The 13,496-nt window shown below is 28.3% G+C and overlaps 1 protein-coding gene and 1 long non-coding RNA gene across 2 annotated transcripts in view; one reads left to right on the top strand and one right to left on the bottom strand.

The window, feature by feature from the left end:
* LOC105117409 (splicing factor U2af large subunit A-like) overlaps positions 1–4,627 on the bottom strand; it is a 9,284-nt gene extending 4,657 nt beyond the window's left edge. The window contains exons 1-10 of the mRNA XM_011015065.1: positions 4,510–4,627; positions 4,215–4,390; positions 3,921–4,028; positions 2,868–2,935; positions 2,139–2,221; positions 2,007–2,051; positions 1,857–1,916; positions 1,090–1,150; positions 879–991; positions 92–207 (exon numbers count right to left, since the gene is read on the bottom strand). Of these exons, the coding sequence (XP_011013367.1) occupies positions 92–207; positions 879–991; positions 1,090–1,150; positions 1,857–1,916; positions 2,007–2,051; positions 2,139–2,221; positions 2,868–2,935; positions 3,921–4,028; positions 4,215–4,390; positions 4,510–4,578 (899 nt within the window). The 5' untranslated portion in view covers positions 4,579–4,627. The remainder of the gene's footprint in view (positions 1–91; positions 208–878; positions 992–1,089; positions 1,151–1,856; positions 1,917–2,006; positions 2,052–2,138; positions 2,222–2,867; positions 2,936–3,920; positions 4,029–4,214; positions 4,391–4,509) is intronic.
* The window catches only part of LOC105117410 (uncharacterized), a 16,236-nt gene extending 6,423 nt beyond the window's left edge, over positions 1–9,813 (top strand). Inside the window, exons 3-4 of the long non-coding RNA XR_840745.1 lie at positions 8,107–8,115; positions 9,803–9,813. This is a non-coding gene — a long non-coding RNA (uncharacterized LOC105117410). The remainder of the gene's footprint in view (positions 1–8,106; positions 8,116–9,802) is intronic.
* The last annotated feature ends 3,683 nt before the right edge of the window (positions 9,814–13,496 follow it).

Here is a 13,496-nt window from a genome sequence, read left to right on the forward strand (position 1 = left end):
CCTGCTGAAATTAAATAATCATTAATGCCATATTAATGCAAATAGATGCTTAGCCAATCTTCAGATCAAAAATGATGAGGCACTTGCTTACCCTGGTACGAGACCAACAGCGGCTAAGTTAAGGAGAGGACTTGGTTGACTAGGACCTAGTGTTGCAGCCAATGATGGATTATAGTCTGTAGGCCTCCGAACTCTCACAGCAACCCCCTAGAAAGATCAAAGATGCATGAACTTTATGAGATCAAAGATCAAGCAAAGCAGTACGGACACGTAGAAATAAATTTATGAGATTCACATCCATGAAAATGAAGGCAATAAATATTAAAGCATATAGAAACTTTTTACCCGGCTCTTACCCAAAACATTTTAAATTCAAGCCCCACAGCACGTGGATAAAAAGACCAACAAAATATATCATTATCCTAACCAAATATTTGCGATAATTCACTCTTGCCAAATAGCATACCAAGTCAATTCATGAATAGTTAATTGTTGTCAAAGGATACGACAAGAGCTTTTATACATCTAAAAGCACATTTTCTTGATGAATAAGATAATAAGCTACAACCTACTCAACCATCTCCTGCTAATACTTCTGCTAGCTGAAGCGCAAAGTCTCACACATAAAAGAAGTTAATGATGGTCAACAGGAAAAAATTTGGCAAGCATAGTTTAAGAAAACTAATATGTATCATCTTCAGTATCAAATCCATATGCTAAATGAGTCTTATCCATCAAACTACCACTTTCCATTTAATATTAAATTAATACACCTGTAGTTTGAGGAAAGAATTATATAATGATGCAAAATATCACATATTGCTCCTTTACTAACACTATGTGACAAGAATAAAGGAAAAGAGTTCAGAATCATTTGCCTCAAAAATAATTCCATCTAATGTCATTGCATTGCTTGCTTCTTCTACAGTTCTCATCTCCACGAACGCAAACTTCTTCTCATGATTTATGTATACATTCACCACAGCATCACCTGCAAGTGAAAACATCGGATTGTGCACCGCAATTAAATGAAAATGTTAGAAATACGTCCAGAGGAACTCTTGTAAAGACTTTGACAAGCTCAGCTACCTGGACCAGCAGCATTTCCTCCAATTGAAGTCATAACATGGCTGAAGAATGTTGCGATTGTCTGTTTCAAAACATAAGAAACCATTTAATGCTCCAATACTGCAAGGAAATCACTCTAAATACTGGTAAGGAACAAGAAAAGAAATATTCAAAAGATTCAAAATGATAAATCCAATCTCTTGACTGCAACCAGTCATAGAACATCATGAACAGACAACCTTAAGAAAATATAATATTATATCCCCTCAATACATAACAGCGAGAATGTTAGACCCTGACATGTAGCTACATCTACAAAAATTTCTCAAAGAAATCATTGGACGTGGAGCTTTTAAAACAAGATGTCTTCAAAGATCCACTTATCGAACTAAACTTGTAACAAAATAACACTGCTTGGAAAACAATTAGCCTGTTGAATGCTACAAAATCCTTTTACAGCATTCGTCTTAGAATTCCCAGGGCATTGGTCCTTGCTAGTTTTTTAAAATCAAATAACAAGAGGGATAACTCGTAGAATGCACTCAAAACATAATAACCATGAAAATTATAAGAGATAATTAAAAAAAAAAAGTTGCAGTTTAAGAAGATGCTGGCAATTTCACATAGGAAACAAAGATGGTGTCAAAAAGACAGTGCAAGAACAAACACAATCATGTATTTATAAAAGCATTTTGCAATGCTCAAATTACAAGTTCTAAATGTTGAATGTAAACATTTTATAAATGTATTTAATTGCACAAACAGCAAACCAAAAAATGAGATTGAACCTGTTCATTAGCCAAGGGGGGGAGACCACCAACATATACACGTCGTGCATGCCTCGTAGCCTATAAGATAGAAACATAGAGAATACATGACAGAGATTCCATGGATAGATACTATTTACAGCTACTTAATAAGCAACATTGAATATCCACCTGCTGGGTCATGGTGTGGGCAGGCATTAATGGAAGAACTCCAAACTGTAACACATAATAAGAGAAAATCATATGCACAAAAGTGCACGACATATACATCAATACAAAAACAATGAAAGTTGTGAAGTGCACCTGTGTTGTTCCAAATTGTAGAGTGTTCTGTATCATTCCTGGCATTGTTTGAGGAACACTTGGCAGTTGCCCAGCATCATTAACTAAAATTAACAAGTAATTATAGAGGAATAAGTCAGGGAACCAAAAAGATGAAGAAATTCTGCTATATATATATATATATATAAAAAAAAAAAAAAAACCCTGCTAATAAATTTAACGACATCAGATGTATGGAAGTTCAGAGTTATCAACTTCATCATAAAGCTAGATAAAGAAGCCTATCTCATACCTAAATTACACGATTCAAATAATAAAGAAATCAATTCCATCTCTGGAGATGCCAGGGAAATATTTGTAAGTCTACCAAATGGCACTCTTGTCAGTTGAGGACGAACAAGATCCAGCTAACTGATGCATTGTTCCCCGTTGACCATTAATCTACAGTGGTCACTCCGATGGGTAGCAGGGTGGGACATGTAGCCCAACATTGCCTTCTTACCCAAGTGATAAACATAAACACAAACAAACAACAGACAACAACCAAACAACAGAATGATGCTTCTTAGTTTTGGTAGTAAGCAATAGATAAAAACTAAAAGGAAATGAAATTAAGGGTCTTTCAAAAAAAAATTAAAAGTTGACTAGAATGTGGCGGGCAATTGCAGACTGAAAATATAGTACTTTAAGAAACCACTTTACTTGAATGGAAGAACCTATGCATACATGAGGCAGAAACTAGATGCGGACCTGTCACTGCAGCACCAGGAGGTATGCCCACCATAGATGGAGCCATGTCAAAACCACTTTTCCGCTTGCTGTCAACAAAATTAACCTTAAGAACATCATTATGAAACAATATAATCTTTAAAAATTATTATTTGAGCTTCGACATTTCAAAAAATTTAGATTAATGTTCCATAGAAGAATAAGATAATCAAAAAGGTAATTAATCAGAAGAACAGGGAAGAAAAGAAAGGAAACAGCAATAAAATAAAAAAGATTAAGTGATGCTGACAACAAAGGAAGCAAGATTAATGTCTTGAAGTAGATAAGGATATTTCTGTAATTTTCAGATTTGATGGAAAATCTAAAAATTTTCCAGGTCTAGGTTATTTTCTATTTAGTATTCTATTAGTTCTAAAGTAATTAGCTTTCTTAGGTTTTTCCTATTCTATAGAGATTTCTTCTATAGAAAAATAAGTCTTTGCAGGACTAGGAGTACCAGCATCTCTATATAAAGGTTGGTAGTCTTTCAATATTTTAGTGACAATTGATGAAATAAATTATAGCAATTTTCTTTTGATTGTGACCCAATCTCCTCTTGAGTGTGACTCCTACGAGCCTAGGTGTGAAGCTTAGGTTTTTCCATCCTCTAGGTGTGACTCCGAGAATCTATATGCATCCTTCCTCACATTCTAGCATTAATCCACAACATTACAACCCTAAACAACCTCTAAGAGTCAGATTCAGAACAGCCCCCCAATGCTGTTCTGCATCATTAAGATGGCCAGAATTGGCGCACAAAGTTGCAGTTTTACTATGTGTAAGTGAGCTAAGTGCAATTTTAACCACAACAGCAATAGAAATTGCAGTTATGTTTTTCTAACAGTCAGAGCTATGAGAAACTTTGATTGTACTGAACACCAGCAAACCTATAACAGGGTTCGATAGCCCCCACTTTCCAAGAGTTGTTTAAATTAATTAAAAGGACCAGCTAACCAGTAAACAAGCCGGCAATCTACCCATTACATTTCATTACAAGGAATGGATGGATGGGTTAACATTACAGAAATCACATACCTTTTTGAAGGAGAACGCGACCTAGATCGATTCTGAAATCTACCCTGCGAATGAGAACTTGATCTATTTCCATTCCTTCTGTCTCTATCACCATCATAATCACGGTGCCTATGAAAAGATCAGTTATATTCATAATCAAAATATCATTCCCACGCCAACAATCATCCTAAAATAGATAACTAGCAATAATCTCAAATCTAATAAGCTCAAAATTCAATCGAATATATCCGAATAATGATAAAATAACACGACAATGAACTTCATATAGCAAAAAACAATTGCGAAAATTCTAACCTGTGATAATTTCGATCGCGGCTACTCCTTTCATGACGGTCAAAATCACCCATTTTTTCTCTTCTTCTATCATCCCTCACACTTCCATCCTTAGAGCCTCTACGATAGCGGTCATGATCTTTTTCCCTGCCGCGAGTCCTTGACCTATCATGTTCAGATTCACGAGAACTGTGCGTCTAACATAAGAAAAAGGACATAAATTATCTACGGATAATGAAAGGGGGTGTACTTCTAGTACAGTTAGAGTTTTAAAGTTTGTAGAGAAGAAACAAAGAAGAAGAAGAAATGGTGGTACCCTGTAACGGGAGACGCGATCAGTGTGATCATCGCCATTTTCATCGAATCCTGCTTCGTTAGAAGACATTGTAGCTTAAATTTTGAGAAATCAAGAACCCTAATTTTGATTTTGATTAGGATCTTGGCTTAAATAGAGAAGAAGTGAAATGGATTTAAAAAAAAGCCTTTCTTGATTGCAATTGCGTGATAAGCCCAGATAACAATTAAAATGGAAGCCCATGTTCAAGGCTTAAGCTTGGTTTTCTTATGTAAAGGGCTCAAATGGCTTTCCTTGTTTCACCAGTCAATTATTATTCCCTCGATTCTTGCTTATTTATTATAAGCAGTGTAGGTTCTGGGTTTTGGGTAAATTCTTGTATTTTTTTAAAAAATAACAATAATAATAATAATAACTGCTAGTTTCTTAAGAAAAATATAAGAGAATGTATAATAAGAATCAAAGAGCTAAGGTGGTGTTTGGTTTATAAAAAGTGTTGCTACCTTAAAAGCTCCCGGACAATCTAACAAGTAGCATATAAGATAACATCTCAAGGAAGGAAGTTGTAGCTGATTTGTCGATGCAGTAGCATCTGCAGTACTTGGGGATTTCTCACACTATGGCGTTGATGCAAACTGCTTCTTTTTTTTATCAACAGAAAAATAAATAAATAAAGAGGTGGTGTTTTTATTTGCACTAACTTAAAAAAAAATCCATCACAATTTTATTTTTTTTACCTTTATTTTTTTAAAATCTAAGTTTTTTTTAATTTTACCTTTCAATATTTAGTTATTAAAAATTAAATATTGTAATTTATTATGCTTTATATTTTACCTGGGCATCTTAATTTTATGATCGATGTTGTGAATTTAATGAGTTATCTTGGTATACTCAATCTTTTTCTATTTTATTTTTTAGCTTTCAATATTAAATTAATTAAGAATTAGGTTTCATGATTATTTGTTTATTTTTTATGAGGTTATCTTAATCTTGTAATCTAAGTTACGAATTTTACAAATTAACTCGGGTTGACTCAGATCATTTTATTGTGTTTTTTATATTGATTTTTTTAATTTTATCATTTAACAATAAATTTATTAAAAATTAAGCTTTATAATCCATTTCGGTTTGCTTTCTATTGAGTTATTCTAATCTTATGACCCGGATCATGAGTTTTGCGAGTTAATATAGGTTGACTTGAGTTTTTTTTTTTCGCTTTTTATGAGACCATCTTAATCTAATGACACAAGTCATGAGTTTGATAGATTAACCAGTGTTGACTCGATTTTTTTATTTTTTTATTGATTTTTTTATTTCATCCTTTACTGTTAGGTTGATTGAAAATTAATCTTTATAATTATTTTTTTTCAATGTATTTTCTATAAGATTATCATGATCTCAATATCCAAGTCATGAATTTGGCAAGTTAATCAAGGTTAACTCAAGTTTTTTTCTTTAATTATTTTTTTCAATGTCATCCTTCAATATTAGGTTGATAGAGAATTAAACATTTTAATTTGTTTTGATTTATTTTATATAAATTTATTATGATCTAATGACTTGGATCGTGAATTTAATAAGTTAACTTGAATTTTTCAATATTGATTAAATATTTTATCATCTCAATATTTTTTTAAATACTGTTATTTTATTTTTCTAGCCCAACTATATATTTTTGGATAATTATTCAGATTATTTTTAGATTTATCAAATCAATTGGATCACATCAAATAAATTATTATATAATTTAATTTTTATAATTAAAAATAATCAGTAATATTTAAATATTTTTTTGTTTTCACAGAAAATTTAACCCGCACTTGACACCAACCCCCATTTTTGTCTTCTCTAGAACCCACTTGATTTTTCCTGTTGCTTCCTGCTATGGAGTATGGCCTTTTCAGTGTTTATCGGTGTTCCAATTTTTTTATTTTTTATTTTTTGGGATATGCAGAATGATACCTTGTCTTCGTCTCCATTATAAGGTGTTTTTAAAATTATAATATCGGTAATAATTTAAAGTATTTTTATTTAAAAATATATTAAAAAATATATTTTTTTAAAAAATTATTTTTAATATTAAGATATTAAAAAATAAAAATAAAAATAATAATTTTTAACAAAAATAAAATTTAAAAAATATAATTTGCAACGTATTTCCAAAACTATAGTTATTTTCATCTTTAAAGATCAGATGTTTTGCTTTTTTTATATTTTTTTCCGGTTTCCATATGCAAGTTTTCTTATTTTATTCTCTCAATGTTTGTTTTCACAAGATGCATTCCCGTATTAATTTCCTCTAAATTTCATCTCATTTAGTGTGTGTTTGAATGTAAGCTAATTTTAACTTTTTTTATGGGATTTTATATAAAAAAACATGTTTTTTAAATTTTTATATATGTGATTTGTAATTAAAAATTTTCATATCTTAAAAAAAAAACTAACACATCTCCAAGCCAAACCCACTTAAATTAATTCATTTCTTGCCTCTGCGTAGCCAGGGTATCGGAGTTCCCCAGGAACACCTGCAAGGAATAAAAGTGCAAAATTATATTGGGAAAAATTTATATTTAGATAAGAAGAGGGGAAAATTGTTATTTAATATTAATTAAAATTATTTAATTTTTAAATTTGTCAGGCATATGCTATATATAGGTGTTTATGAAGAGATTTCATCATGCTTTAATGATGTGTCTAATGATGAAAATTTATTTTTTGTTGTACTATTAGATACCTCATGGTAACCTCTTTAATGCATGTTTAGTTTTTTTTAGATAAATTTATGTTAGAATAATTTTTTTTTCCTTTATTTTTTCTTTCTTGCTCAAAATTCATACATGACAATTAAAATTTGAAGGTGTTTTTCTTTGTTGGAGATATTTAAAATGTCAATCTTTTTTCTTGTGATTTTTAATTTTTATTTATAATATTTTTGTAAAACTTTTTGTTTAATTTCATCGTTCAGTCTAATTTTTTTATTTTTAAAATCTGGCCATAATTCTTTTTTTTCCTTCATTTTTCTCTCATCTCTTTTGTAAACTTTCAATTATTTTTAATTCCATCCTATAATTAAAATATTTAGTTTCTTATTTTTTTAAATCTAGCCCTCATTTTTTGGGTGGTTTCTTTTTAAAAATTTATTGTAAAATTAATTTTTCTTTTTAATTTAGCCCTTCATGTTATTTTGTTCAAATGTGATTCTTATTTTTTTAATTGTTATTTTATGTTTTTAATTTTTTTTTATGTGTGTGATTGAATGCTTTTTTTCAATTTTTTTCTTTAACATTTGTTTTTTTTAAATATTTGTTCTTCATGATTTTTTTAGATTTGATGTTTTTGATCAAATGGCTCGGGTCTTGAGTTTCATGAGCTGACACATGTTCTAGTCTCTTTTGTGAATTTATTTTATTTCTTGGTCTCATCAATCCATATTGATTTTTATTTTTTAAGAAATAAGCTTTGAAATTTTTTTATTTTTATTTTTATAGGGTTATCTCATTCTCATGACTTGATCTATGAGTTTGGTGAGTTAACCCAGGTAGGCTTACTCTTTTTCTTCTTTTTTCATTTTAGTTTTTTTTTCCTTCAAGGTCCTTTTATGTTAATAAATTTTATAAGCTAGTAGGGGTTGACATCAAATTTTTTTTATACTTGTTTTTTTCCATCTCATAACTTGATATTTGTTTTTTTAAAAAAAAAATTGAGTTCGTGATTTTCTCCATTTTTTATTTTGTCATGTTATTTTAATTTTATGACCCAACTTGTAAGTTTAGAGAGTTGACCTGAGCAAGCTCGGGTTTTTTTTAATTATAATTGTTATTTTTTTATTTTTTTATATGTTATATGTATTTTTTTAATTTTATCTTTTAATATTTGGTTTGTTGAGAATTGAATTTCAAAAAAAATTTAAATTTGTTTATTTTGGTCAAATAATTAAGATTATAAATTTGATAAGTTAATACAAGTTGGAAATTTTTGCATTTTCTTTTTTGTTTTTATAACTTGGCATTGCCTTTTTTTAAAAAAAAAATGCAATTGTATCAATATATATATATATATATATTATCTAATTCCTTGAAAAAACTCAAGTCAAATATGATTCTCAAACTCGTTTGAAATTGATCTTGAAAGGAAGGTGTAATTGTTTTTAAGTTACATGTTAATTCATAAGTTTTTTGTTGAATCATAATTTTTTATTTTTTATTATTTATTGTAATATTATTTTATTTTAAAAAAATATCTTAAATTTTGAATTAAATAGATTCTCAACAGTTTAACCATATCATCAAAGTTATAAACATTATGCTGGTTTACCTAGATTTAATCATGAATTTACCATAAATTATGGAACCAAGTTTAATAACTTAGCATGTGTTTTATTTATTAATTAATGCTCTAAAAATTAGGGGAAAATTAATGTATCTTTCTCCCCATAACATGTTTGTTTTTTATTTTTTTATTTGTTTAGTTAGGTTTTTTTTCTGTTTGTTCATTTTTTTATGTTTTGTTTTTTCCCATAGTTTTTTCCTTTTTTTGTGTTTTACTTTTTCTTCTTTTTTTTTCCAAGATTGTCTTCTTCTTTATTTTTTTTAAATTATCATTATTGATTTTTTTAATATTAAACTGGTTAAAAATTTAGTTATGTTATTTTTTTTCTTTAAAATATTATGGATTACTATAATATTTTCCTACATAACTTCTTTCATTTTTAAATTTTCTTTGTCAATTTTTTTATATAAAACTGGTTGAAAATTTTGCTTCATAGTTTTTTTTTTAAATACTATAGATTCTTGCAATGTTTCCCTAAATGGTTTTTATTTTGCTATAGTATTTTTCTACATGTTTTTTTATGGTTATCTTTGTCATTTTTTTTTTAATATTGAGCTAGTTAAAAATTCAGTTTTAACTTCCCCCACATGTTTTTTTCTATTTTTTTATGATTAGTTTTGTTGATTTTATTTTTTTAATATGAAGCTAAATAAGAATTTAACTTTGTAGTCTTTTTTATTCAAAACACTATGAATTGCTATAGTGTTTTCCCAAATAGTTTTTTTTTTCTTTTATGATTTTGTTTTGTTTTTTCTAGAATATCTTTGTCTATTTTTTATATTGAGGTGATTTAGAATTTAGCTTCATAGTTTTTTTTTAAAAAAACATTATGGATTGCTATAATCTTCTTCTACATGGTTTTTTTTGTTATGATTTTTTTTTAAAATTATCTTTATCGATTTATTATTTTTAATATTGGGCTGATTGAAAATTATAACTATAGATTTTCTCATAAAACATTATATATTGCTATAGTATTTCCCAGCATGGTTTTTTTTTATTTTATTTTTTTATATTAAACTGGTTGATAATTTAGTTTTATAGTTTTTTTAAACACTATCAATTACTATAATGTTTTTTTATATTATTTTTTAAATTTTACTTTTTAAATATCAAATTAGTTAAAATTTTAACTTTATAATTTTTTTTTTAAATAGTATGTATTATAATAGTTTTTTTATTTAACTTTATTTTTTATTTTTATTTTATAAATTCATCCACAGACATGTGATGTCACGCGCTCATGACATCCAATCTTGACGTGAAAATTTAATCGAGGCATGCCATCACGTGGATCATCTTTTCCTGTAAAAGCCAAACACTTACTACACACGAGGTCCCGGTCTAAAAATGGCAAAGGCATGGTAGACAGACGTGTCGTTTAACTGTCAGTTGCACGGGCACTTGGTGCACCTCCAAATCTCCTTATCTTTTGCCTGCACGCGCATAAATATAATTCTTTTTACATCTTGACTTGCGTGCAACATTTTTATCTGCCACGTCAGAACACGTGGTGGACCCAATGACTAAAAACGTCATTGCTGAGACAGCACTGGATTAATTTGCGTGTGCCGGACCAAGTTATGTACAGGGCTTTTTCTTTCAATGATCCCTAGATTTTTTTTTTCCCGGTTTGGTATTGCTTTTTTAATTGTGTTTGATGATTTATTTTTTTGTTGTTTTTTTTAATGATTTTGAAATGTTAATATTAAAAATTAAAAAATTTATTTTAATATATTTTTAAATAAAAATATTTTACATCACATCACAATATCAAATAAATACTTTTTAAAAAGATAAGAAGAAATCATAATTATCAGTTTTAAATTGCAAGAAATTCCTACCTTATCTTATAACATACAAAGATAATATTCATAGTTGAAGTCCCTGTAATTGTGACAAATAATTATATATCTCAAAAGAGATAGAACTTGTAAGCTTATTTGTTAATTATTTGTTAATATAATTGTAGTTGTTTTTTAAATAATTTTTATGTTAAAATATATGTTTATGATTTTTTTTATTTTAAAAAAATTATTTTTAACATCAACACATTAAAATAATTTAAAAACATAAAAAATATATTAATTTGAAGTAAATAAAAAATAAAAAAATTTAATTTTTTTAAAATATTTTTAAAATACAGAAATAAATAATCACTTGTATAGCAATTTTCAATCATGGCTGTGAGAAAATGTGAAAGTGATTAAATGCCAAACAATTAATTAAAAAAATCATTTTTTTGAAAAATTATGGCTACATCCATTACCAAACATGATCTTAGTTCTCTCATCCAAGTCCTTTGATGGGTGTTCTATAAATTAAACTTTGTTTTGGGTCTTCCATAGTCAAAATTGTACCAAAGAATTTAATAATATCCTCGTAAAAATTTAAAGTCTTATCAATGTCGTGTGTTTATTTTGACGGTTTAACGTGTCTAGTATTTTTTTTATTTTAATAATTTTAATATATCGATATTAAAAAAAAATTATTTTAATATTTTTTAATTAAGAAGCGTTCTGACAAGAAAACCAACACGTAAAGGAATTACATGCATCAGGCCTGCATTTTTCCACAGCTTTGATGAGCTACGAGACAGGCTACTAGACACGCGTTGAAAACGGTAGAAGTAATTGGTCAGAGAAGCCGGCCTAGCGGTATCCCTTTGTAAGTTGTGAAGGTATTGATTAAGTTATTTTTTAAAATATTTTTTATTTATAAATATATTAAAATAATCTAAAATATTAAAAAAAGTTAAATTAAATTTTTTCAAAAAAATTTAAAGTATAAAAACAAACAGTATAAATTTCTCTTTAGATAAAAATCATATAATAAACATCGCACGTGATATCTTCCCATAATCTATCGCAATGTCAATGGCCGCCCTCACTAGGGCCATGTTGATCTGTGCAGTGCGAGAAACAATGGGGCCTTGGCCTGAAGTCAGAAGGCGGCCGACGAACATTTTTTTTTAATTTTTAAATTGGGGCTTCCATTTATTTATTTATTATGATAAAGAAAAAACAAAAAGAAATAGCATCCTCATGAATTTCTATTTCCATCTCGGTTAGTCTACCTTAAATAGGATTGAAGTTCGAAGATGTGAACTTAGTTGAGAAATTTAACCCAATCTAATTTTTGAAACTAGAATATTAACCTCTATGTCATATTAACTTTTATTGCCAACAGGAAAAGAAATGAAAAGAACAAAAAGGGTTTATAAAATGAGTATTAAATTCAAAAATTTTAATTCTTTGATGAGATCTCAAAAAAAGTTTTTATATTAATTTTATAATACATCTCTATTTTTAATCATAAAACTTGTATGAGTTCACTCTTGCAGGGTAATATAATTATTTATAATTAAAAATAAACTAGTAAGATTTGAATATATTAAAAAAATAATCTTAAATCATTTGATTCAAGATGATTTTTTTAACAAATTTAAGAGTATGTTTGGTATTATAGTAACTAATGAGGTTGTGATTTGAAAAAAATATTTTATAAAAAGTAATTTTAGCTATGGTTGGTTTGGAAAAAACCGTGGTTAAAATTGATGTTGAACAAAAAATAATTTAACATACTTAGTTAAGAATGATTTTCAAAATAATATTATAAAATAACTAAAAAAGACATATATTAATATTAATAGTTTTTAATTGAAATATTGTATATTTTACTACTATTATTATATCATGAAATAAATAATATTTTATATAAAATATTTTTTTTATTGTTTCATTAAATTATTTGTAAGTCCATCATGTATAAAATCCATCTGTCAAGAACTATAGCTTCCATGACTTCCTAAGCATGCAACAATATCAAGTAAAGTATCATCAAAAATAAAATTGCAATTGCAATTAAAGTTTGCAAATATTAAGTTATCATGCGATCTCCTTCTAATATAATTATATAGTGTTATTAAATAATAGTAAACACCAGTTTCTCAAATAAAACACAATATTTAAAAAAAAAATTGAATTTTTTAAATTTTACTAGGTCAGACCCAGATATCAGTCATTTAGGTTTGGGACAGACTTGATTTGACTATAAACAATGGAGCATGCAGAAGACCAAGGGGAAGGGGAAGGGGAAGCAAAATGGATGGTAGTGAAAATGACGAAAACTGGTAGTGAGCTGTTGTTCAATGCGCTCTGTTGTGCTTTATTTCTTGTCTTCTTCTTCGAACAGTGTTGAATGCAGAATACAAGGCAGAAAGAGAATGGAAAGAGCAAAAACAGTGGCTAGTGGTGGAAACGACGAAGATCGGTGGTAAGATGCTCACCACTATTCACATTTCACGTGAACAATGGAGAATGCAGAAGATGAAGGAGAAAGTGAAGGGGAAGGGAAAGGAGAAAAGCAATGGCTGATGGTGAAAACAAAGAAGACCAATGGTGAGTTGATCTCCACTGTTCACATTTCACGTGAACAATGGAGAATGCAGAAGACAAAAGAGAAAATGAAAGGTAAGGAGAAGGAGAAGGAAAAAGAGAAAAAGAAGGGCAAGAGGAAGAGTAGTGGCTGGTGATGAGCTGGGAGAGCTGCTCTCCACTGTGCTTTGTTTATATTCTAACTACTGCTTTTTTTTTCTTCTTTGATATCTTTGTGAAATATTGTATTTATAAACATAGTTATAATAAACAGGAAATGTAGCATTGCAAAAAACATGCATT

This window comes from Populus euphratica, unplaced genomic scaffold (assembly GCF_000495115.2).
Source record: "Populus euphratica unplaced genomic scaffold, PopEup_1.0 scaffold1339.1, whole genome shotgun sequence".
Lineage (NCBI taxonomy): Eukaryota > Viridiplantae > Streptophyta > Magnoliopsida > Malpighiales > Salicaceae > Populus > Populus euphratica.